Source organism: Halictus rubicundus, unplaced genomic scaffold (genome assembly GCF_050948215.1).
Source record: "Halictus rubicundus isolate RS-2024b unplaced genomic scaffold, iyHalRubi1_principal scaffold0045, whole genome shotgun sequence".
Lineage (NCBI taxonomy): Eukaryota > Metazoa > Arthropoda > Insecta > Hymenoptera > Halictidae > Halictus > Halictus rubicundus.
Window position 1 is genome coordinate 42301 of NW_027488586.1, and position 23219 is coordinate 65519.

The 23219-nt window shown below is 43.9% G+C and overlaps 1 protein-coding gene across 1 annotated transcript; it reads left to right on the top strand.

Moving 5' to 3' along the window:
• The first annotated feature begins 6574 nt into the window (after positions 1-6574).
• Positions 6575-15269, top strand: LOC143363379 (uncharacterized). Its single transcript, XM_076803976.1, has 2 exons — positions 6575-10208; positions 15100-15269. Exons 1-2 carry the CDS (start codon positions 6575-6577, stop codon positions 15267-15269), a joined length of 3804 nt encoding a protein of 1267 aa, XP_076660091.1.
• Positions 15270-23219: the final 7950 nt, after the last annotated feature.

A 23219-nucleotide genomic window follows, 5' to 3' on the forward strand; every position in this document is an offset into this window, starting at 1 on the left:
TCTTATTATTATCGCTGCTCCTCCATGTGCTTTGCCAGATGGGTGCTTGGTATCGTAAATATTGTAATAAGGGATTTTAATGTGGTTCTTAGCGGTAAGGTGTGTTTCTGAGATAAGTATCACGTCGATTTTGTTAGTATGTAAAAAGATTTTTAACTCGTGTAATCTTTGTTGTAGGCCATTAGCGTTCCAAATAACAATATTTAAGTTGTCCATTTTAGTTATTGTTATTGTTTAGCATGAGTGATAGAAGTTCTAACATTTTATTTATTTGCTGTGATTGTTGAGTTAAAAGTTAAGTTTGTTGCAGAATCATGCTGGTTATTAATTCAGAATTTTTAGTGGATGTTGTTAGTAGATCTTTTAGTTCTGTTAACGTTGAAGTGGAGTTCATATTTTCGGGCAATGCGGACGGATCTTTCCTAGCTTGAGATCGAGCTACTTCAGCAAATGTTTTATTAATATTTCCTATACCGTTATGTACACCCTCTGGAGCATTATTGTTTTGCTTGGCATACATTACGTTATGCAGATTTGAATTTGGACTGACCATTTTATGTCTAAGTTTGGGGAAAAGTTTTTGCTGCAACTGTTTTCTCACAAGACAACCTTTGTAACTTGATGGATGGTTTCCCTGGCAGTTTGAACATTTAACATTATTAATTTTACCTGCGCATTTCACGCATGCTGGAGTTCGGTTACAGTAATTCTTGGAGTGGCCATATGACTGACAGCGTAAACATTCAGGAATGTCCCTTTTTGTTTTGGGAGGTTCAAATGATACTATTATGTTATATAGCCTGTCGACTTTGTATATCTCTTTGTTGTTTGCATTGGGTTCAAGTTATATGAAGAATAGTGGCAACGGCTCCTTTGTAACGCTTTTAGTGATATTGTTTATTTGTCTTACCTGGTGATTGAGTTTTTTCAATTCATCGATTATTATACCTGTATCCATACTATGATGCATCCCTCTTAGTACTACCTTGTAACTTCTTTCTTTTTTCAGCTGGTAGGTGTAGAAATTAGCATTCTTTTCCTTCAAGGCTGAGGTGAGCTTTCTGTAGTCCTCGGATGTATTAACTTGAATTTTGACTTCACAGTTTTTTAGTTGTTTAATGGTGAAGTTGTCGTTAGCAATATCTTTCAACAGTTCCACAAGTGGTCCTATGACTTGATCTTCAATGTATATTGGAGGTTTAGGTTGGAGATTGATCTTTGTCGTTATATTGCCTTCAGTAGTATCATCATTTAGATTTTGCCGAAGGTTGAATGGGTTATTTACGGGCACATTGCTTAACCATTTAACTTGTTGTTCTTCGGAGACCGTTGGGGTATTGATTGGCGAGATTTTTTTACGCTTCTTCCCTGATTCGTTAGCTTTCGAGAGGTCAATATCCATTGCCGCTGGAGTTATTTGCGAATTGAGGTTAAGTTGTAGATTTTTAATGGTATAGTTTTCACCTTTTTTTTTAAGGTTTAGCTTTGGGATTCCGTTTGGAATCATAAGCGGATCGAACTTGCCAAAACGACAAGTTCCCTCTTCGTTAACTGCACTAGTAAACAGAGTTATTGCCGGAACGTCGGGTGTAAATATTGTTGGGAAATTGGATCGTGGAGTTGGTCAGTGGTGAAATAAATTGAGTCTATGTAGACACACTTATATTTGTGTTTTTCACTGCGTTGTATGATACACTTATATACAGGGTGGCCCACATAACTCTGAACAGCTCAATATCTCGAAAACTATGCCATCGATTTTAAAGTTCTTAGTCTTAAATTGCATGGAACTGAAGGGCCTTCCTGACTACATAAACGTGAAGTGGCCTCCCTTCCCCTTTAACGGGGGAGGGGAGGCACCTTTGTAATTTTAAATGGAACCCCCTATAAAATGTTACATATTTAGATTCTACAGGAAAAAACAAGTCAATTTTGTCTGAAACATCTTTTTGTCAGATACTTCCATGATGAGATATAACAGTTTGAAGTTTCGAGTTGTAGGTACTTGAAGCGCTCGGAAATAGCGGGGATATGTAAAGGACAAAGTTATGTTTGAACCACCGACGACAAAAGAGGATATGAAACAAAGAATACGTGACGCTTGCGCTTCAGTGACTCCCGAAATGTTAAAAAATGTTAGAACAATTTTGATGTTTCGAGTAAATAAATGTTTACAAGCCCGTGGTGGACATTTTGAACATTTAATTTAAAATACATTTTATTTCTTCACGAATAAGCAAAGGACTCAAGCGCGTATAATTCCATAACGCTATTTCCGAGCGCTTCAAGTACCTACAACTCGAAACTTCAAACTGTTATATCTCATCATGGAAGTATCTGACAAAAAAATGTTTCAGACAAAATTGACTTGTTTTTTCCGGTAGAATCTAAATATGTAACATTTTATAGGGGGTTCCATTTAAAATTACAAAGGTACCTCCCCTCCCCCGTTAAAGGGGAAGGGAGGCCACTTCACGTTTATGTAGTCAGAAAGGCCCTTCAGTTCCATGCAAGTTAAGACTAAGAACTTTAAAATCGATGGCATAGTTTTCGAGATATTGAGCTGTTCAGAGTTATGTGGGCCACCCTGTATCTGTATATACAGTGACTCCCACTAATATTCGGACAAAATCGCATAACTTTGCCAATATTGGACAGCACTACTTGAATTTTTTTGAGACGTTAGAACAATTACTACGCTACATAACGTGAAAAAAATGTTTCATTAAAATTGCATTTGGTCGAAATTGCAGAGAAAGTACTAAAAGTTGTATTTTGCAACTTTTTTATGCGCGCTTATATTAAAAATGTAAAAAATACGTTTTGTTCATCTGTATCAATTATACATATTCTGAATATTTCATCTAAATCGGTCAACGTTGCAATGAGCTACAAACGTATAACGATGACAGCAGGGTGAAAGTCGCAGAATTTTGGTCTTGTCAGGGAATTTCACCCTTATATTATCATTTTAAAACATCTGTAGCTTATTGCAACGTTGACCGATTTTGATGAAATATTCAGAATATGTATAATTCATGCAGATCTACAAATCGTACTTTCTAAATTTTCAATGTAAGTCCACATCAAAAAGTTGCAAAATACAACTTTTAGTATTTTCTCTGCAATTTCGACCAATTGCAATTTTTGTAAATATTTTTTTTCACTTTATACAGCAAACCAATTGTGTTACATAGAATCAATCATTTATTTGTAATTATATGACAATGTAATTTTTTCATACAGCAATAAACAAGTGACACCGACTGATTGACGGGTCCGGCGCATTGCCGTCCCCATGAGCATCATAGCTGTACAAAGCAGCTCGAGCATCGTGGGTAGGGGGGGGGGGGGATCGACGTTCCCAGCTGATCGTGGAAAAAAAGTGAAAGCAGACAAAAACAAACCGTCACCATAACAGCTGACGGACGTTCGCGGGCTCTCCCGAGTACGTCGAACTCGCGCGGGTGAGTGTGTGGGTGCATGCGTGAGCGGCAAAGATGTGTTGGCGCAGCATGCTCGCGAAAACGTTAGCGCCTACGGGGTAATTAGTAGGTGTCAGGCGCCGATAGGAGGACACCTAGAATTTCTTTCAAAATCTTTTTTCACGTCATGTTGTAAACTAATTGTTCTAACTTGTCAACAACATCCAAATCGTATGATGCAATATTAAAATAGTTATCGCCCTGAGTGTCCCAATATTACTGTCAGCGACTACATTTGTTTTGTTTCTTTGTCTGTGTGGTGCAGCAGAATACTAGTGCAAAGTTTCTATAAAATCACTTCGTGTTCCTCTGTGTCAGAAGAACTCAAAGCGAGGAACTCAAAAATTAATCTAAATGTAATCCAAATTTATTTGTTTGAGAAGTTCACGCGGTATATAGACTGTTTGTCACTTACCTATTCAGCTGTAATTTTCTTCTGCTGTATCTTGTAGTTGAGCTCCGAAGTCTTTTGGAGGATACAGCCGCCTTGGCTGCTCGCTTGGTCGCCATTTTTCCCGCATGCTCAGTAGAACACGATTCACCACACTCCATTTTTTACACAATCTCCACACTTCTCCACACAAACTCCAAACTATACACACTCGCGTCAACACAAGTCCGTACGTAAACTTATTTTTCCGCGTTGTGTATAAATTATTTAACGAATGAAACAGGAATGATTCGCACGCGATGCGAACGCGTTCCTGTCCATCAGTAAACTGAACGAAACAAACAACGACGCAACCAAATGTTGCCACATGCGTCATCGCCCCCCCCCCCCCCACTACCATCAAATGTAACTTGGCGACGCTTGAACCTACCTCACTGATTCCGTTGGTTTACCAACAGGTCTTGCGCTCTTGATTTGTTTATCTGTGTATACTGAAATATGTGTTGTATTTTTTAAATAATTTTTTTTTATTTTTTCGGTATAGCCACCTAAGATGTTCAAAAGTGACCCCGGAATCAAATTGATTTTTAGTCACACCGTGCCCAACAAAAAATTACGAAAAAATTCATGGATATTCTACTTACTAGCATACAGGAGTGAGATTTTTTTCAGAATTTTAGGTGGAAAAATCGATGTTGACACAAATCCGAAAGCATAAAATTCCCGATTTTATATCGAACTTCTCAGTTGACCCCGCTTATATTATTATGTTCGCTGTGTCTTCGTTGTGATTATTAATGTGTATTTTTTACAGTTTTTTTGGATTATGCAAACATGTTTGTTGAAAAAAATTGGACATCTCCAAACATTCGAAGAAAGTGCGTATTTCGTATTGAAGTTTCAGAGATACTGGTTTTATAAAAGTAGTTGGATATTATTGAAACAATTGTTCTAAATCCTTTTTAGAATTTTTGTAAATTGCATGAAAATGAATTTTCTCGTTGCTTTTTTTCCTGTTTCCAAGCGTATTATATGTTAGCGTCAACGCATTTTTAACGAGCGATTTTGGTGGGATGGTCGAAGGGATGTTTATTCCTTGACAGACTTATGGCAGGGCTTTATAATGTCTGTGGCCCGTGAGGCTAAACAGTCCTGGCAGCAGAGATGGGCAAAATATTTATCTAAATAAAAATTTCGAATAACGAATAAAAGATAAAAAAATTTTTATTCGTTATTCGAAGGTTCGAATAAAAAAATTATCTTTATTCGACGAGTATCGAATAAATAATTTTATTCGACGAGAATTTATCCGACGAATAAAAATAATTTTTTTTATTCGAAGCGGATTTATTCGAACTTCGAATAATTTTTTCATCTTTTATCTGTATCTTTTATTCGAAGGCTTCGAATAAATCTTCGAATAACTTTTGCCAGCTCGACGAATAAACGGCGACGGCGCCCGACGAGGACCGACGAGCGCCGAACGTCGAAGACCCAGCGACTGCCAAACGGCATACAATGTAAGCGGATGGAGAATCGCGCATTATTGGCAATTTATGGTTTTATGTTTTTAATCAGAACAATATTGTTAAGACGAATGAGTTGTAGAGTTTGTTCCGATCGAAATGAGTCCAAACACGACATCATTTGGACTGTCTTTAATGAGGTTGTAATTTTTATCGTAACATTACGTATCAGTGAAACTTGTTCGATTACACTCGAATTTGACCTCATTTTCATCAGGAAAATCCCCTCCATTCGCTCGTCACAATTTTATGAGGATATGTTGAAAAATCTAAAAGTTTAAACTTTCATTCGTGCGCGATTCTCCATCCGCTTACATTGTATGCCGTTTGGCAGTCGCTGGGTCTTCGACGTTCGGCGCTCGTCGGTCCTCGTCGGGCGCCGTCTCCGTTTATTCGTCGAGCTGGCAAGTTATTAGAAGATTTATTCGAAGCCTTCGAATAAAAGATACAGATAAAAGATGAAAAAATTATTCTAAGTTCGAATAAATCCGCTTCGAATAAAAAAAATTATCTTTATTCGTCTGTTTAGGATTAAACGTAGCAATAAGGTAATTTTAAGTCTGTTCGAGACCCCGCGCTACGGCCCTGGGGAGCGCCCCGGGGCCCCGTCTACCATGTCAGCTCGATCCTGCGAATCACGTGTGCGCGACGCCTTTTGTTTTCGGCGTTTCTCGGAATCGCGCGCAGCCGATACGCGATCACGTGATCGATGGGAATCACCAGCGATCGCCTCATTACCGTCGCCGTTGAGAAGTGTGCATTTCGTTCTCGACACGTCTAATTACACACACGCTCGCGCCCATCGTTGTTCTTGTCGTTTCGTCGCTGCTTCTCGGCATCCGATTTTCATCTCGTCTCGATCGCACCACGCCCTCACTATTATAGTTTACGCGAGTGTGTTTACATTAAAGAGTTTATATAACGTTACACCCGTGCTTGGTGACTCTTTCTATCCTTCCTTTGCTCTCTTGGCCATTCTCTCCCGTTCCTTCCTTCACATTTTCACTCATTGGCAATTCCGAGCTCCCTCCTGTGTTCGCACCCGATCCTATTTCCCATACAGTCCACTCCCCAAAATTCTCGTCCCGGGTTCCCGAACATATTGGTCCTTCGAGCCGGATATTCGTTCCTTGTGAAGAAGAAGATTCAATTCGAATTTGTTAACGGAAAGCATGGCCACCACCATGGACGATTTGCTGTTGGAGCAGGAGGCCGCCATGAAAGCCCTCGCACGTGTTCTTCCAAATTTGAAGAAGCTTGGGCAAAACAACTTCACCGTGCCTAAACTTCAAATGCGGCTGGAATACCTCAAGGAGACGTTCGCCCAATGCCGGGAAAATAATCGGCGCCTTCAGAGCTTCCGCAAGACCGAAGGAGCGACCAAGCTCGCCTACTTCAAGGAGGAGCATTTTAACCGGTGCGAGGACGATTACACCACGGCCGCGGATTTCATCGCGGACTCGATCCAAACCCTAGCCGCCAAACTTCCGCCGCCTTCACCTTTAGCGGGAGCGCCTCCACCAGCTCAACCACCATCGAAACTGCCTCGAATAGGACTGCCCACGTTTTCCGGAGACTTCCACGACTGGGAAAGCTTTCGAGATAAGTTTACCGCCCTTATCATCAAAGATATTTCGTTGTCCGACGTCTCGCGTCTGCACTATCTCGGGTCGTGTTTGAAAGGTGCCGCGAGCGACCTTGTCCGGAACCTGCCGATTACCGAGGCGAATTTTAAAATTGCATGGGATTTGTTAACTGCACGGTTTGACAATCACAGAGGTCTCGTGAATTTCCATATTCAAACGCTTCATTCCTTGCCGCACGTGTCGACCGAATCCGCGAGCGATCTGACCTCTCTGCGCGACAAGGCCAACACCGCGATTCAAGCGCTCAGAAATCTCGGTCGTCCGGTCGATACATGGGACGATCTGCTTGTATTTTTAATTGTCGCGCGCCTTGACCGATCATCTCGTAAAGCGTGGGAGTTGCAGTTGGGAGCTTCCACCGACTACCCGACGTATGCCGAGCTCGAGAAATTCTTAGAATCTCGGATTCGCGCGCTCGATGCTCTACAACCGATATCAAAACAAGCGAAGCGAAACGTGTCGAGTCACGCCGCGACCTCCAACCGGTTGTCGTGTCCGTTGTGCAAAACCGAGCACCGTTTGAACGCTTGTACGCAGTTCAAATCTAAAACCGTCTCGCAGCGATTCGACTTTGTCAAAGGCGATCGACGCTGTTTAAACTGCTTCAGTCAAAAACATGCTGTCTCCGCGTGTCCGAGTAAGTACTCCTGTCAACAATGCGGCCGTCGACATCATTCTTTGTTACATTTCGATTCCACGCCCAACAATTCAACCGTTTCTCAAGCCTCGCCATCAAGTTCCGATCAGCCGCCCTTTGCGCAAACTACCGTTGCGTCACACGTATCGTCGCCACCCGTGTTTGCAACACAACGCATCCTGCTCGCGACCGCTTGGGTCAAAGTAAGTTCCGCCGCAGGTCGTAGTGAACTTGTTCGCGCGTTGCTCGATCAAGGTTCGGCAACTACATTGATGACGGAATCGTTAGCGCAACGATTACGGGTACAACGACGTCGCGTGTCTGTCTCGATTTCCGGTATAGGGAACCGCGAAACCACCGCGCGACACGCTGCAACAATTCAGATATCGCCCACCAACGGAACCGGACCGACACTCTCGACCACTACGTTGATTTTGCGATCCTTAACGCGGTACGTTCCTGAGCGATGTGAAAGAACCATTTCGTGGCCACATATTCGTAACCTCGCTTTAGCGGACAAGAAGCCTATGAGTTCCGACCCCATACAAATTATAATAGGCGCGGATCTATACGGGTTTATACTGTTGGACGGCCTCCGCACGGGATCTATTCACGAACCGATCGCTCAAAACTCCATATTTGGATGGTTTCTGTCGGGTCCTGCCGGTTCGATGACGTCAACGTCATCTCCGGTCGTTCCGTCGTACCATTGCACCCCGTCCGACCCGCTCGAAAGCGAACTTCGTCGCTTTTGGGAAATCGAGGAGATTCCTAATACCTCCCGTTACACGGAAGAGGAAGAACAGTGCGAAAATCACTTTCGCACCACGCATACACGCGACCCTTCCGGTCGTTATATGGTTCGTTTACCCTTCCGAAGGGCCCATCCGATCGACATCGGCAATTCCTACCGCATCGCCCACCGGATGCTGACGCGTCTCGAGACGCGGCTCCGTTCGAACCCTCCATTGTTTGACGAGTACGATGCGTTCTTGCGCGAATATCTGAACCTTGGGCATATGCGGAAAGTTCCTCCGTCTCTTCAAGACGGCCCTCAAACCGTGTACATTCCGCATCACGCGGTGATTCGAGAAAGCAGCGTAACTACTCATCTTCGGGTAGTATTCAATGCGTCGAGTCTCACAAGCAACGGTACCTCGTTAAATGACCATTTGTTGATTGGACCCAAACTGCAAACGGATCTCCCGACAATAATATTGCGGTGTCGCCAATATCGGTACTTGTTAACCGCCGATGTTACAAAAATGTACCGTCAAATTCTTGTAAATCCGCAGGACGTCGATTATCAACGTATCCTATGGCGGTCGTCCCCGTCTGATTCCGTCGATCGGTATCAGTTGTTGACCGTAACCTATGGCACAGCACCGGCCCCCTTCCTGGCTCTTCGGGTCTTGAAACAACTCGTCGAAGACGAAGGGTCAAATTTTCCGTTGGCCGTGAGCGTCCTCCAAAACCATCTTTATGTGGATGATTGCGTTTTTGGCGCGTCCGACGAGTCACGTTTAACCGAAACGCGTAATCAGTTGATCACGTTGCTCAGCAAAGCGCACTTCCAGTTGCATAAGTGGACGACCAACGCTCCACATCTTCTTCGCGACATCAGTCCGCATGACCGTGGAACAGGGCTTGAGAAAATATTACAGTTCGACGAAACTGTGAAAGTCCTTGGAGTCGCCTGGAGTCCAGATGCCGATGCATTTCGCTTCCGCGTGACGCTTCCCCATCATTCCGCAGGCACCAAACGAGCGATCCTTTCCACGATCGCTCGCCTCTTCGATCCCTTAGGCTGGGTCACTCCCACCACCGTCTATGCCAAAATTCTTATGCAACAGCTGTGGTTGAAAAAATGCAGTTGGGACGCCCCACTTCCATCAACCTTTCTTGATCGCTGGACGATATATAACGCGGAATTACCTGCCCTCAAGTCCCTTGCGATTCCTCGATGGACGCACCAAACTCTCGATATCGCCTCATGCGAACTCCATGGCTTTGCCGACGCATCTACCGTCGCCTATGCCGCTGTCGTGTATCTGCGCGTCGTCACCTCGTCCGGTCACATTGTCGTGTCTCTTCTCGCCGCCAAATCCAAAGTCGCTCCTGTCAAACCGCTGACTGTTCCACGGCTCGAACTTTCCGCCGCCCTCTTACTAGCTCGCCTCATCGTGTTCGTGAGACAAGCGCTGCATGACCTTCCGAATGAGATCCCGTGTTATTGCTGGACGGATTCGACAATCACCCTCTGTTGGCTTCGTCAACCGGCGTCGAGATGGAAAACATTCGTCGCGAATCGGGTGGCTCAAATCGCCTCCTCCCTACCGGATGCCATGTGGCGACATGTACCGTCCGAGGAGAATCCCGCAGATTGTGCCTCCCGCGGCTTACTTCCGTCCCAACTATTGCACCACGATCTTTGGTGGAAGGGACCACAGTGGATGCAACTGTCGACCGACCACTGGCCTCCAAATATCCCGGTCGCATCGCCTGACGCGCGCGCGGAGGAACGTCCGACCCTCTCTTTTAACCTTGTACTGCCTAGCACACCGTGGGAGCTACGTGACCGGTTTTCATCCTGGCCAAAATTATTAAGGGTCACCGCGTATATTTTCCGTTTCGTCGAGCGAATTCGGAAACGTCCCGTTTCGCGTTTACGCGTTGGAAGCCGAGCTCTCGACGCGTCAGAAATCCGAGGTGCAAAGAATTTCTGGCTCCGACAGATACAACGTGACCTTTTTCCTGAGGAGATTCAGTCTCTTCGTCAACATCGTCCGCTCAACCAAAAGAGCTCCCTGCTCTCCCTTAATCCATATATAGACAAAGACGGCTTAATTCGCGTGGGCGGACGATTAAAAAACGCCAAGTTGTCGGAGCAAGAAAAACATCCGATTATCGTTAAGTCGCATCCACTCTTAGACGTCATCATCGTGCATGCTCATCTGCGAGCCCTCCATGCTGGATCTCATTTAACGCTGAGCATTCTTCGCCAAGAATATTGGATTCTACGCGCGCGTCCAATAGTACGAGCCCTTCTTCATAAGTGCGTTGCATGCGTCCGCGAGAAAGCAAAGCAACAAAGCGCGCTTATGGGAGACCTCCCGGACTTTCGAGTTACGCGCTCGGCTCGTCCGTTTTTGCATTGCGGTCTCGATTATGCCGGTCCAATTCAAACACGCACATCTCCGGGTCGCGGACATCATTCTCGCAAATCCTACATCGCCTTATTTATTTGTATGGTCGTCAAAGCCGTTCATTTGGAACTTGTTAGCGATTACTCGACTGTAGCGTTCCTTGCCGCGTACAACCGCTTCTGCTCTCGGCGCGGTATTCCCAACGCCCTGTACTCAGATAATGGCACAACGTTTACCGGCGCGAATCGAGAACTCGCGACGGCGTTTCGAGAAGCCACTCGCGATCCTACAATGCTCAATCGGCTAGCCACCGATAATGTCACGTGGCACTTCACGCCGCCTTCCGCTCCTCATTTCGGAGGATTGTGGGAGGCCGGCATTCGTAGCGTCAAATATCACCTCAAACGAGTTGTTGGAGCCCACACATTGACCTTCGAAGAATTTTCGACTTTGCTCTGTCAAGTAGAAGCATGTTTGAACTCCCGCCCACTCGCCGCGGCGTCGGATAATTTCGATGACTACTGTGCCCTAACGCCTGGGCATTTTTTGATCGGATCGGCGCTAACCGCTGTACCGGCTCCATCGCTGCTCGATCAAAAGGAATCGCGTCTCTCGCGTTGGCAATTGTTCCAACAAATGATGGAAAGTTTCTGGCACCGATGGTCGCATGACTACATGCATGGTCTCCAACAACGCGTCAAGTGGAAAACCCCTCAGTCGAATATTACCGTCGGACAGTTAGTTTTATTGCGGCATGCGAATCTACCCCCGTGTAAATGGGAACTTGGTCGCGTCTCCGCTTGTCACCCCGGCGATGATGGCATTACGCGCGTTGTCACGGTGAAAACCGCTAATTCCGAATATAAGCGACCCATTGTTAAAGTATGCGTGCTTCCGATCGATTTACCGTCCGATTAAATCTTAATCGCAGAGTTGCATCGTGCGACGCATCGACATCGCCTCTTCGAATGCAAGAAGTTGATTGTACATATCTGTAAATAGGCATAACCGCCGTCTCAGTTTCGTGTGCGTACCATTAGATTTATCTGCGCCTCGTTCGTCGTGTTTACGTTCCCGACATTGTACATACGCGTCCTGTATATATATATATGTCTCATTCTATCGTGTATCACCCACAGTTCATGGCGGGCGGGACGTGTCTTGCCAGTGGTCCACGGCGGGCGGTGCCTTCAAATATATGAATCATTCTTGTTTTCGGTTCCCGTCCTGCGGTACTGTTCGACTAGTCAATTTCGGATCTCTAAAGAAATCCGAGGCGGGCGGTATGTTTAGGATTAAACGTAGCAATAAGGTAATTTTAAGTCTGTTCGAGACCCCGCGCTACGGCCCTGGGGAGCGCCCCGGGGCCCCGTCTACCATGTCAGCTCGATCCTGCGAATCACGTGTGCGCGACGCCTTTTGTTTTCGGCGTTTCTCGGAATCGCGCGCAGCCGATACGCGATCACGTGATCGATGGGAATCACCAGCGATCGCCTCATTACCGTCGCCGTTGAGAAGTGTGCATTTCGTTCTCGACACGTCTAATTACACACACGCTCGCGCCCATCGTTGTTCTTGTCGTTTCGTCGCTGCTTCTCGGCATCCGATTTTCATCTCGTCTCGATCGCACCACGCCCTCACTATTATAGTTTACGCGAGTGTGTTTACATTAAAGAGTTTATATAACGTTACACCCGTGCTTGGTGACTCTTTCTATCCTTCCTTTGCTCTCTTGGCCATTCTCTCCCGTTCCTTCCTTCACATTTTCACTCATTGGCAATTCCGAGCTCCCTCCTGTGTTCGCACCCGATCCTATTTCCCATACAGTCCACTCCCCAAAATTCTCGTCCCGGGTTCCCGAACATCGTCGAATAAAATTATTTATTCGATACTCGTCGAATAAAGATAATTTTTTTATTCGAACCTTCGAATAACGAATAAAGATAAATTATCTTTTATTCGAATCGTTATTTAAATAATTTTTTATCTAAATAATGCCCAACTCTGCCTGGCAGCAGGCGGCGCGATAGCTGGTGACCGATTTGGGTCTCACAGCTATCGATTGTCTAAGCATTGACTGTTTATTGACGGTGAGAATGTTTAGAAAAGGCAAGCGACCCGACGTCGTATTGTCAAAGATAAGGGACTCTTTGTCCTGAAGGATCTGGCCACGGAGTGGGCAAGGCTATGCCTTTTGGTAAGAGGACTGTGATGAACCCCACGGCACTTACCCCAGAACCTTGGGACCAGAAACTCCTAGTTTCTAACATATGAGATAATAAACATTTTTATATTCGAAAAAAGAATGTACAGACTTAAAAATGCAATATAAAATATTTTCTTTGCCCTATATTTCAATATATCAACATGACTTCCAACAGTTTCTTCATTTTGAAAACAATATCTAACTACTGAATTTTTATAAAACCGGTATCTCTGAAACTTCAATACGAAATACGCACTTTCCTCGAATGTTTGGAGATGTCCAATTTTTTTCAACAAACATGTTTGCATAATCCAAAAAAAACTGTAAAATATACACATTAATAATCACAACGAAGACACAGCGAACATAATAATATAAGCGGGGTCAACCGAGAAGTTCGATATAAAATCGATTTTTCCACCTAAAGTTCTGAAAAAAATCTCACTCCTGTATGCTAGTAAGTAGAATATCCATGAATTTTTTCGTAATTTTTTGTTGGGCACGGTGTGACTAGAAATCAATTTGATTCGGGGGTCACTTTTGAACATCTTAGGTGGCTATACTGAAAAAAATTATTTAAAGAATGCAAAATATATTTTCGTAAACATTTTTCAGAAAAATTTGTAGTCCAAATTTCGCTTTAATGAGTTTTTTAGAACAAAAGTTATAGCGAAATGTGATCGCGAATCACACGTTCGAAACTTTCGTAACGTGAATAATTGCGGAGGAACCCGTCGAACGTCGCATAGGTAGCGCACACGAACAGAGTAAAGGTGCGTGTGTGCGTAGTATGGTAGGAGGGAAATGGGTGGCGATTTTTCGCCAGAGTTGGAGCCATCGGTTTGGGCATTTCGTCCACGACTGCAAACAACTGCAAACGGGGGAACGCAACCACGTAACCACGCATTATACAGTACGTATAAATGTTTATAATCAGTATTTTATACTAATATTGTAAAGTGTAAATTGTTGGGTAGGAACGAAAGTTCGTTGGGTTTTCAAATTGAAATTGAAAAATAGGAAAGATATTTAGAAATCCGACAAGAAGTAATAGAACAGAAGGGAAAATATATTATTGAATAATTCTATGAATACATATCTATCGGTAATTGTGCATAAGAAGCCACACGACATCGACTTCGAAGCTCTTTCAATATGTTGTCGAGATGGAGATTTTGAACAATTTTTCTCCATGCAGGCCGCCGCCGAATTGTGGATTCGGGGCCTCGAAATCCTTGCACAAATTCGAAGTGTGAACATTCGAGAATTCATAATGACTCGTATGTAAATTGTAGAATATGATCTTGTAGAATTAGTAAAAAGTAATGATGTTGAAAGCGTAAATTCGGTGTCATTGCAGTTCAAAATTGGTCATTGCTATCGAGTTTAGTTATACCGTGAAAAATACATGTTCTAATATGTTAATATTTTTATACGTACGCGACATTATTTACCAACCAAATGAAAATATGGCTTGATCGTCTAGTGGTAAGTAAAGGATTACATGTCGTGGTATTTGGAAAATATTCTAATATTTAATTACAGAGAACTGTTTCTGTTACTTTGAAAAAATAGTCAAATTTGCATACATTTCTAAGCTGTTTGTTATGTTCCCACTGGGTTCCAGACAAATTTTTTTGCAAAATGTCGAGAGTTTATCTAACTGTAATGCTAAAAAAGAACAAGTTGCACCTTTTTTGCACTGCCAAAGAAATTACATATTTTTTTACGTGCGGTACAATCGATCTATATTTCGACGATATTCGTCCTCTGGTCGGACTGCTCTGATCAGCCAACGTACATCGCAACATTGTATACAAACTTGGCCATGAGGTTTCAATGTTTTCGCTTACGGTGGCTGAGCAGTACAGTCCGCTGCACCTTTTTGTTTTTTAGTATTACAGTTAGATAACCGCACTGTGCACTGTGTGTTCTTACTGTTTTTCTAAATACCTTTGCTATTTTTCAATTTCAATTTGAAAACCCTACGAACTTTCATCCCTACCCAATATCATGTGATAATGATATTTTATATTCTATTGTGTTTTTGTTTGTAATGTAGATGGAACAGATTCCGAATCATACACCGGCGGCGGCACCAACACCGGCGGCGGTGGTGCCAGCACCGGCGGTGGCGGTGCCACCATCAGGAACGGTGTCACTACCGGCGGCAGTGACGGCGGCCGTCGCCCGCCTAACGATTGGCAGGCCAATTGCCAATGTAGTGAGTAGACGGTATATTTTATCATTCGTAAAGATTTATTATTTATTTCTAAAACGTTAAATTTAATTTCCAACAGAAAATTGAAAACGGCCGCGGCGGCGTTGGAACATCGTCCGCAGGCTCAACATCAACGCCTCCCCCCCCCCCCCCTCCGACCAGCCCCGTCATTTTGATGACAGAAGAGATGCTTGTGAGTTAGAAAAACATAACAATATGTTATATATATGTTAAATATAAATCTTGTATATAAATGTTGTGTACATGTTTCAGACAAAGCTGATGAAAAATTTCAAAAGAAATTCTTACCGAAGAGGGGACCATAAATCTTGGCGCGGTGGCCGCGGGTGGCGTGGCGGCCACAGGGGGCGCGGAGGCCGCGGGGGTGTGGCGGCAGCGGGGGGCGTGGCGGCCGCAGCAGAAAATATATAACAATAAACATGTAATCAAAATATATTATATTATGTTTTTTTATTTTCCTAACTCTTCCTTTTTCATATCATCCTCAAAATATGCATCCATTTTTTCCCCATTTTTTCTCCTTGGCATTATCGAGGAATGATTCTTGGACCCTTGCTATTCGCATCGGTACACGTACACGTCGACCTGGCGGTGTGTGAGTGTGCCGCACACTCTCATTCGAGCATAGTGACTGCTAACGACGACAATGATCGGAAAGAGAATCCAGCGCTCGTAGCGAAAAATGCCGGAATTATATTTGAGCAAAATAATAGCTGTGGGATGGTTTTTCGGGAGCGGCAAATCCTTTGTTTAATACGTAATTATACAATATGTAACGGGTATATCTAAGGCCCGCGACTTCCCCGCCTAACACCGAACCTACCACCGCCCCACTCCCAGCGAGCGCGCCGCGAGACCACGGCCGAGCGCAGCCTCCCGTCGCGGCCGCGAGGTGGCCACCGCGACGATACGGCTGCTCGCGAGTGGAAGTGGGCGGTGGGAAGAATAAATAGGCCACGAGAACAGCCAAACGGGGCAGTCGAGGCAAGGCATCCGATGCGACGTAGAGAGCCGATCTCCGCAGAGCACCGCTACCGCCACATAAGGCCTCAACTGTACCTCCGACCAACCGCCCCCGTTCCTACCGAAACCACCGTTCCCGCATCCGAGCCTGCACCGTGCAAACGGGCAGGAATCCCTCCCCCGAGGGGCGCAAGCCTACGGGAAACTAGTCCGAGCCGGCACCGTGCAAACGGGCCGGAATCCCTCCCCCGAGGGGCGCAAGCCTACGGGACCTTCCTGCTAACCTGACCGACTCCCCGACACCGAGGCGATACCGCCGTAGGACCGCCGCGAGTCCGAACCGCCGCCGCGATACCAAACCACCACCGCGATACCGCGCCGCCGCGCTACCGATCCGCCGCGATACCGCCGCGACCACGCCACCTGAGGGCAACCGTTGTACATAACGAGAGCAGGGACAATAAAGACACGAGTATTCTACCAGAAAACGACTACTATTCGTTCCTCCTCGAGGCACTACCGACTCCTGGCAGCCGGCTGAGTCGGCACTTCCTCCACCCCGACGGATACCCGTCACAAATATAATAGGCGTTGCATTGACATTGTATATATCTCCGCTAGAGCGCTCGCCGTCAACATTCTCAAACTTCCCAAACTCCGAACCCATATCTAACTTTTGTATATAGTTCTGTATTTTTAAACATGTTCGGTAACGAACAACACTGTACAAATCTGTTAAATACACGACTCAGAGGACTGGATCAACGGCGCGTGCGCGACGTCGTTCCTGCGTCCCCTCCCGCGCCCCGCGAGTCACGGGTGGATCGAGCAGCTCGGTGGCCCTCGCGGGCCGCGCGGAGGACGGGCGTCAGGAGCGATCGATCTAACGGCCGATCGACGCAGTCTTTCTGTACTATCGACAATCGACAGATCTCAAGCGTGTTTCTCTCTGTATTCCTTGCGATCCTCGTTTCATCGGACTTTTTCCTGCCACCCCGTTCCTGCGAACTGACGGAAATCTTTCAGCACCGTGAAAGATCCGAAGAGTTCGAAACACCCGGTTATTTAAGAAAATGTGTCCTTATATCTACATTCTGCCGAATATTGCAAATTACGCCTAGAAAACGCAAAAGTAGGACCTGTTCGTTCGCGAGCGCTCTAGATTTATCTTTTATCTAACGCTTTTCACCCCTGGAAAGCCCCATCTTTGCATTATCGAACAATGATTTGCCGCCTCCCGAACCCTTGCAACCTTTTTCGTTCTTGCGGATCTAGCGTTGTGTGCGGCATACCATGGCACACGCACACGGCACGCACACGGCATGCACACTGTCATTTGAGCATCTCCTAGCGGCCGTTTGTAGCGTGAAGATCGCTAGGAAGCTTCTCTTAGTTCCTGTTTAGAGCGTGGCGACTCAAGGCCACGTAGGAAAACTGGCCCTTAAAGCTGAATAAAACACAATAAAGGCATTAATTGATGCAAACCGGCGAATAACAACTCGTGAAATCGCAGAGAGATTAAATTTATCGAATTCGACCGTTCATGATCATTTGAAACGCCTAGGTTTAATCTCAAAGCTCGACATATGGGTTCCTCATGTTCTTACGGTGTGACGAAACAGCGTTTCTCGCGTTCCGTCGCGAGCTCGCGATCGTGACCCAAGCGCGAGTCAATCCGCGATCAGACCCTAACGCGAGCCAATCCGCGATCAGACCCTAACGCGAGCCAATGCGCGAGCGACCCGAGCGCGAAGCGAGGCTCTCGTTGTGGTCCGCGCTCGTGTATAAGGACCCGGCCGAAACGAGCCAGGACCGAAGTTGGCCTCATTCGTCTTTCCGTCGCGAACCGTGCCCATGTACGGACGCCAGTACAGTCGCCTCTCTGTGTGCTCGCTACACCGTGCCCGCGCCATATTGGCTCGGAAGATAGTCCGACGTCGCTAATACGTTCGCCGTTCCGATCGCTTTGTAACGTTCATTTACACCTGTTAGACACACTGTGTATGTAGTGTAGGACACGGACGTAACGGGTTTGACACGGAATCCTTGGGGAACTGAAAACTGTTTGTTTGGTGTGCTCCGTGTACGTTCTGCCGTTGGAGACGTTTTGAATTCGACGAAACAGACAAATTCGGTAGCCGTACCGGTGACGTGTGACGTCACTTCGCCGGCGACGCGTGTGCTCGCGCGTTACCGCGAAGACGAGTCGTGTATTAGACGTAGATCGAACCGCACGCGTTAGGCCAAGCGAGGCGCATAACTTAGCTTTCGGTCATTTTCGATTCCGTGCATTCTGTCTCGTTTCTCCGTCCCTCTCGATTCCGATAGAGATTTTCGTAACACTTGCGGTTCGTTATTTGAGACTGCGTAACCACCGTGTGCGTGTACCGCTTTGTTATCGCGAAGGCGAAAATCTCCCGTGCGTTCTTTTGTATCGTTTTTCATTGAGAATATATTTAGACTGCTCAATCGAGCTATTTAATACAAATCTCAACTTTCTTCAACAAATACCGTCTATTCTACCGATTCTCCCACTAAGGAAGGAATTCCTAGAGCATCTCTCGACCACCTTGCGAATCAACGACATTCAGTTGATCTCCCTAAATTTCGCGTGAGGCTCCAGGTTGAACAACACGTTTCTTACTTTTCCTGTATTAATTAACTATTTCTACGCTCATATATTTCCTTCTTATTATTATTATTTTAGTATTTACTAGTTCGTAGTTCGCGTAAAATCCATAAATCGTGCGACCGCGCGTTCGGCGCGGTTCCGCCACGCCGCAAGTGCTTTTACGCTTCGATTTAGTTATTATCCAGTTATAACGTGTCCAGACTTCAAGGATTTGGTGATGTTATTTTTCATTAGTATATAATTTAAATTACTATTATTTAAATTCCAAAACCTCATTGAAAATTTATGTATTTCTGTATCCCACGTTAACACGTGGGAAATCCAACCTGTTGCAAGTGAAACGCTATTACCTTCTTAATTATCAGTCTTATAGTTACTCACCTTATTAGATATATATTTTATTTCAGTTTTAAGTCTTCCTTTCCTGTAATTGAAATTTTACTCACTCTTAATTACAGGTGCAAAGTTCTCACAATATTGAACTTCATTAGTCTGCGTGGCCTACTCCACGCCATGGTACACTCATTTGCAACCTGTTTGGTCATTTCCATACTCTCATTCTATTGATTATCTCTTATCCTGTCAATTGCTCAACCATCTAAATCGTTAATCTACTGGCATACATGAGAACATAACCTCGGTGTGCCAGCAGCTTATTAATATCATTATATTGGTACTCCCATTTATCACGCTGCCATATTTCCATACGATATAAATCATACTCAGTAATATATGTAAGGAAAGTACATAAGTGCATTTCCTTAATTCAAATCTGCCACGCACTTACGAACGCGGCAGATGACAAGGAGACTACGACATCTAGAAGATACGATAAAACGGGGAAGCCAGATATTCTATCAGAATTATTTGATTAATTAATTAGTTAGTATTTAGATAAAATTAGAGAAGGGAATTGATATCAAGGGTAGAGAATAAACTTTAATGTCGTTTCTCTTTGTTACAGGTAGGATTAGTAATGTAAATAGTAAAGAAGCATTGTAAATAAGTTACGAATAAACTAACCTCTTTGTTACAGAAACTCAATATTGTTTATTTGACCCTGTCAGTCCCGACGGCAAAACGATAGACATTATAAAACGACATTTCAGGAAAAATGGAGAAACTATTATTTGAATTCAAAGTAAAACCATCAGCAGATGGAAAATCAAATATCACGTGCATAACCTCAATTACCACGAAAACTAACCAAACCTTCGAGATACCGGAGGAATACCAACCGGCAAGATTACATACTGAAATCGCAAATACAGAGACCTTCAAAAAGGTAAGAAAGACATTACAGAAAAGACACCAAACAAGAAGAGTTTGGATTGCTCTAACTAAAGAGATGAAAGACGTCTACACTCTGCACCACGAGAGAACCGTACCGTTTCGCGCAGCTTGACTGGCCGCGGAAGGCGCTGCGAACCTCACAACTCCCACTCCACTTCATATACGCGGCGTACCGTAATTAAACGGATTAGCATGGAAATATAGGGTATAGGAAATCGTGACCATACTGTGTAAACACCCGGTATGGCGTGGCGTCACTGCGCGCATGTGCTGTGCATTGGGAAGGGAGCGTACGGAGTGGGAATACCACCAATCAGGGCGAAGATGCGCAGCGACGAACGAAAATCGGTTTTCTCGCGGTACGGTTCTCTCGTGGTGCAGAGTGTACGTAGACGAAGAAGAAAATATCCAATTTAGAGATATCTTCTTAGAGGAAAGAGAACAGCCTGCTTCAAACACAGAGCAGTTAACAATAATGATGGAAAAACTACTAGAAAATAAAAAATCCTCTGGAGAACCAAATATAAGTAAAATAGCAGAAAAATTTGCCCTAGAAAAGTTCACCATAAAAAATCCTAACCCAAAACAGTGGGTTGAAGAATTTGAAAAAGAATGTGAACGTTTCGAGATAACAGAGGATCAAAGTAAAATTGAAATTTTTAAATGAAATCTGGATAAGCCGTGCTTAGACTGGTACAGCTCGATGATGATGAAACTAACATTGGATTCGGAATGGAAAGTATGGAAACAAAAATTTTGTGAAACATACGCGAATAAGGGATGGGATCCAGTTATATATGCATTGTCGTTCAAATATAGAGGTGGAACACTACTGGAATACGCTGTAAGAAAAGAAAAACTTTTACTAGAGATAGATAGGTCTATGAGCAAACAAACATTGATTAATCTTATTGCAACCGGCCTATCCAAATTCGTGTTAAACAGAATTGACAAAGAAGGACTTAATGAGACAGAAGACCTCTATAAGGAGATTAACAAAATGGAACATTTAATTACCAAAAGAATGTTTGAAAATAAAAATTCCACAAGCTTTGAAGCTAAGGAAAAGATTGAAAAGAAAAAACCATGCAGAACATGCGAGAAATTAAATAAAGGTGCACGCTATCACCCTGAATCCTCTTGCTGGTTCAGGACGAAGGACAAAGAAAAAGGAGACATTAGGTGTACAAATAATAACGAACTAGAGGCCGAACTAAACGAAGAGTGTCAAAAAAACTTGCAGTGCCACCATTAATCAGAATAAAATTATTACTAAATGACACTTTAGAAACTCTCGGTATATATGATTCAGGCTCAAATGTTTCCCTGATTAACTCAAAACTACTGAAATTAAAAAATGGGAAAATAAAAGATGAAAAGAGTGCAAATCTAAGAACGATTAATGGTGTGAGTAAAACAAATGGAATGGTAACATTAAAAGCCAAAATATTTAACATAGAAAAGGAAGCCAATATATTGGTAGTAGATAAAAAGAATTTCAAGTATGATTTCCTAATTGGATTAGATATGATAAAAGACTTTAAACTAATCCAAAACGAGGTCTTAAAAATAACACAAAGGATGCCAGATTCCCCTGATGCAAATAATACTGTGGGAACACAGGAGAAAGAATTATGAGACTCGTTCGTGGTTGACAATCTTTATTCACGCGCCGCGGCGGTCGCGTTGCTCGATCGTGTCTGTCGGGTCGATGTTCTACGACGACTTGCTCGTGCAAGGGCCCGCTCACGAATGCCCCTTCGGCATCGTTACGACTGCCCTCGAAACCGATCTCTTGGAGAGTCTCTCAAGTTTTCCGAGAACAGTCGTAGCTGTTAGGGCGCAGCGTATCGCAGGCGACGATTGACACGTCCGCCTCGAGTTTCGTTGCTGCGTCCTGTATACATTATGTGGCGACGGTCTGGCGGCGTGCTCGTGCACGGGCCGCCACAATACAGTAGGAAAATATGAAGTAAACTTCAATGAAAACATAAATGAAAAAATCTTTAATATAACGATAAATCATTTAGACGGTGCACAGAAAGAGATGATAGATAAATTAATAGAAAAATACAAGGCAGTTTTCGCAAAGGACAAATATGATATAGGTACGGTAAGAGATTATGAAGCCAGAATAGACCTATTGATAGACAAATACTGTTGCAAAAGACCTTATAGATGCAGTATAGAAGATAAACAAGAAATAGAAAAACAAGTCTCAAATCTGCTGAAAAAAAAGCTCATTGAAAAGTCATACAGCCCATTTGCGGCACCAGTGACCCTAGTGTATAAGAGAGACGAGAACAAGAAATCAAGACTATGTATAGACTTCAGAGAATTAAATAAAATCGTAGTTCCTCAACCACAGCCTTTCCCGCTAATCGAGGACCTAATGGTTAAAACAAGAAATTGCCTATTTTTCACAACATTGGACATAAATTCAGCATTCTGGTCGATCCCCCTACGAGTCGAAGGCAGAACAAAAACAGCATTTGTAACACAAGAAGGACATTTTCAGTGGACCTGTCTGCCATTTGGACTGAAGACTTCACCTGCTATACTTCAGAGAATACTCAGTAATATAATAAGAGAGTATAAACTAACAGATTTTGCAGTAAACTACATAGATGACATTCTAATCTTTTCCAAATCTTTCTCAGAACACATAGATCATTTAACACAATTATTAGATGCAATAATAAAGGAAGGTTTTAGATTAAAATTTTCAAAATGCACATTTGCTTCGAATAGAGTAAAATATTTAGGACACGTGATAGAGAATAATTCAATACGGCCATTGAAAGACAACCTTATATCAATAAGGAATTTCCCAGTCCCCAAAACACAAAAACATGTTAGACAATTTTTAGGAAAAATAAATTATTACAATAAATATGTTCCTAACATAACTATAACGCTAGATCCATTGCACAATCTGTTAAGAAAAGGGCAGAGATTTGATTGGACAAAAGAATGCAATGAAGCATTTGAGAAGATGAAAGAATTACTCTGCTCCCAACCTGTCTTGGAAATATTTGATCCGAAACTACCA

Excerpts from the sequence above, each read along its gene's own strand:
- LOC143363379 (XM_076803976.1), top strand. The coding sequence starts at position 6,575 with ATGGCCACCACCATGGACGATTTGCTGTTGGAGCAGGAGGCCGCCATG. Across the intron at positions 10,209-15,099 it reads TGACGCGCGCGCGGAGGAAC|ATGGAACAGATTCCGAATCA; the intron begins GTCCGACCCTCT and ends TTTGTAATGTAG.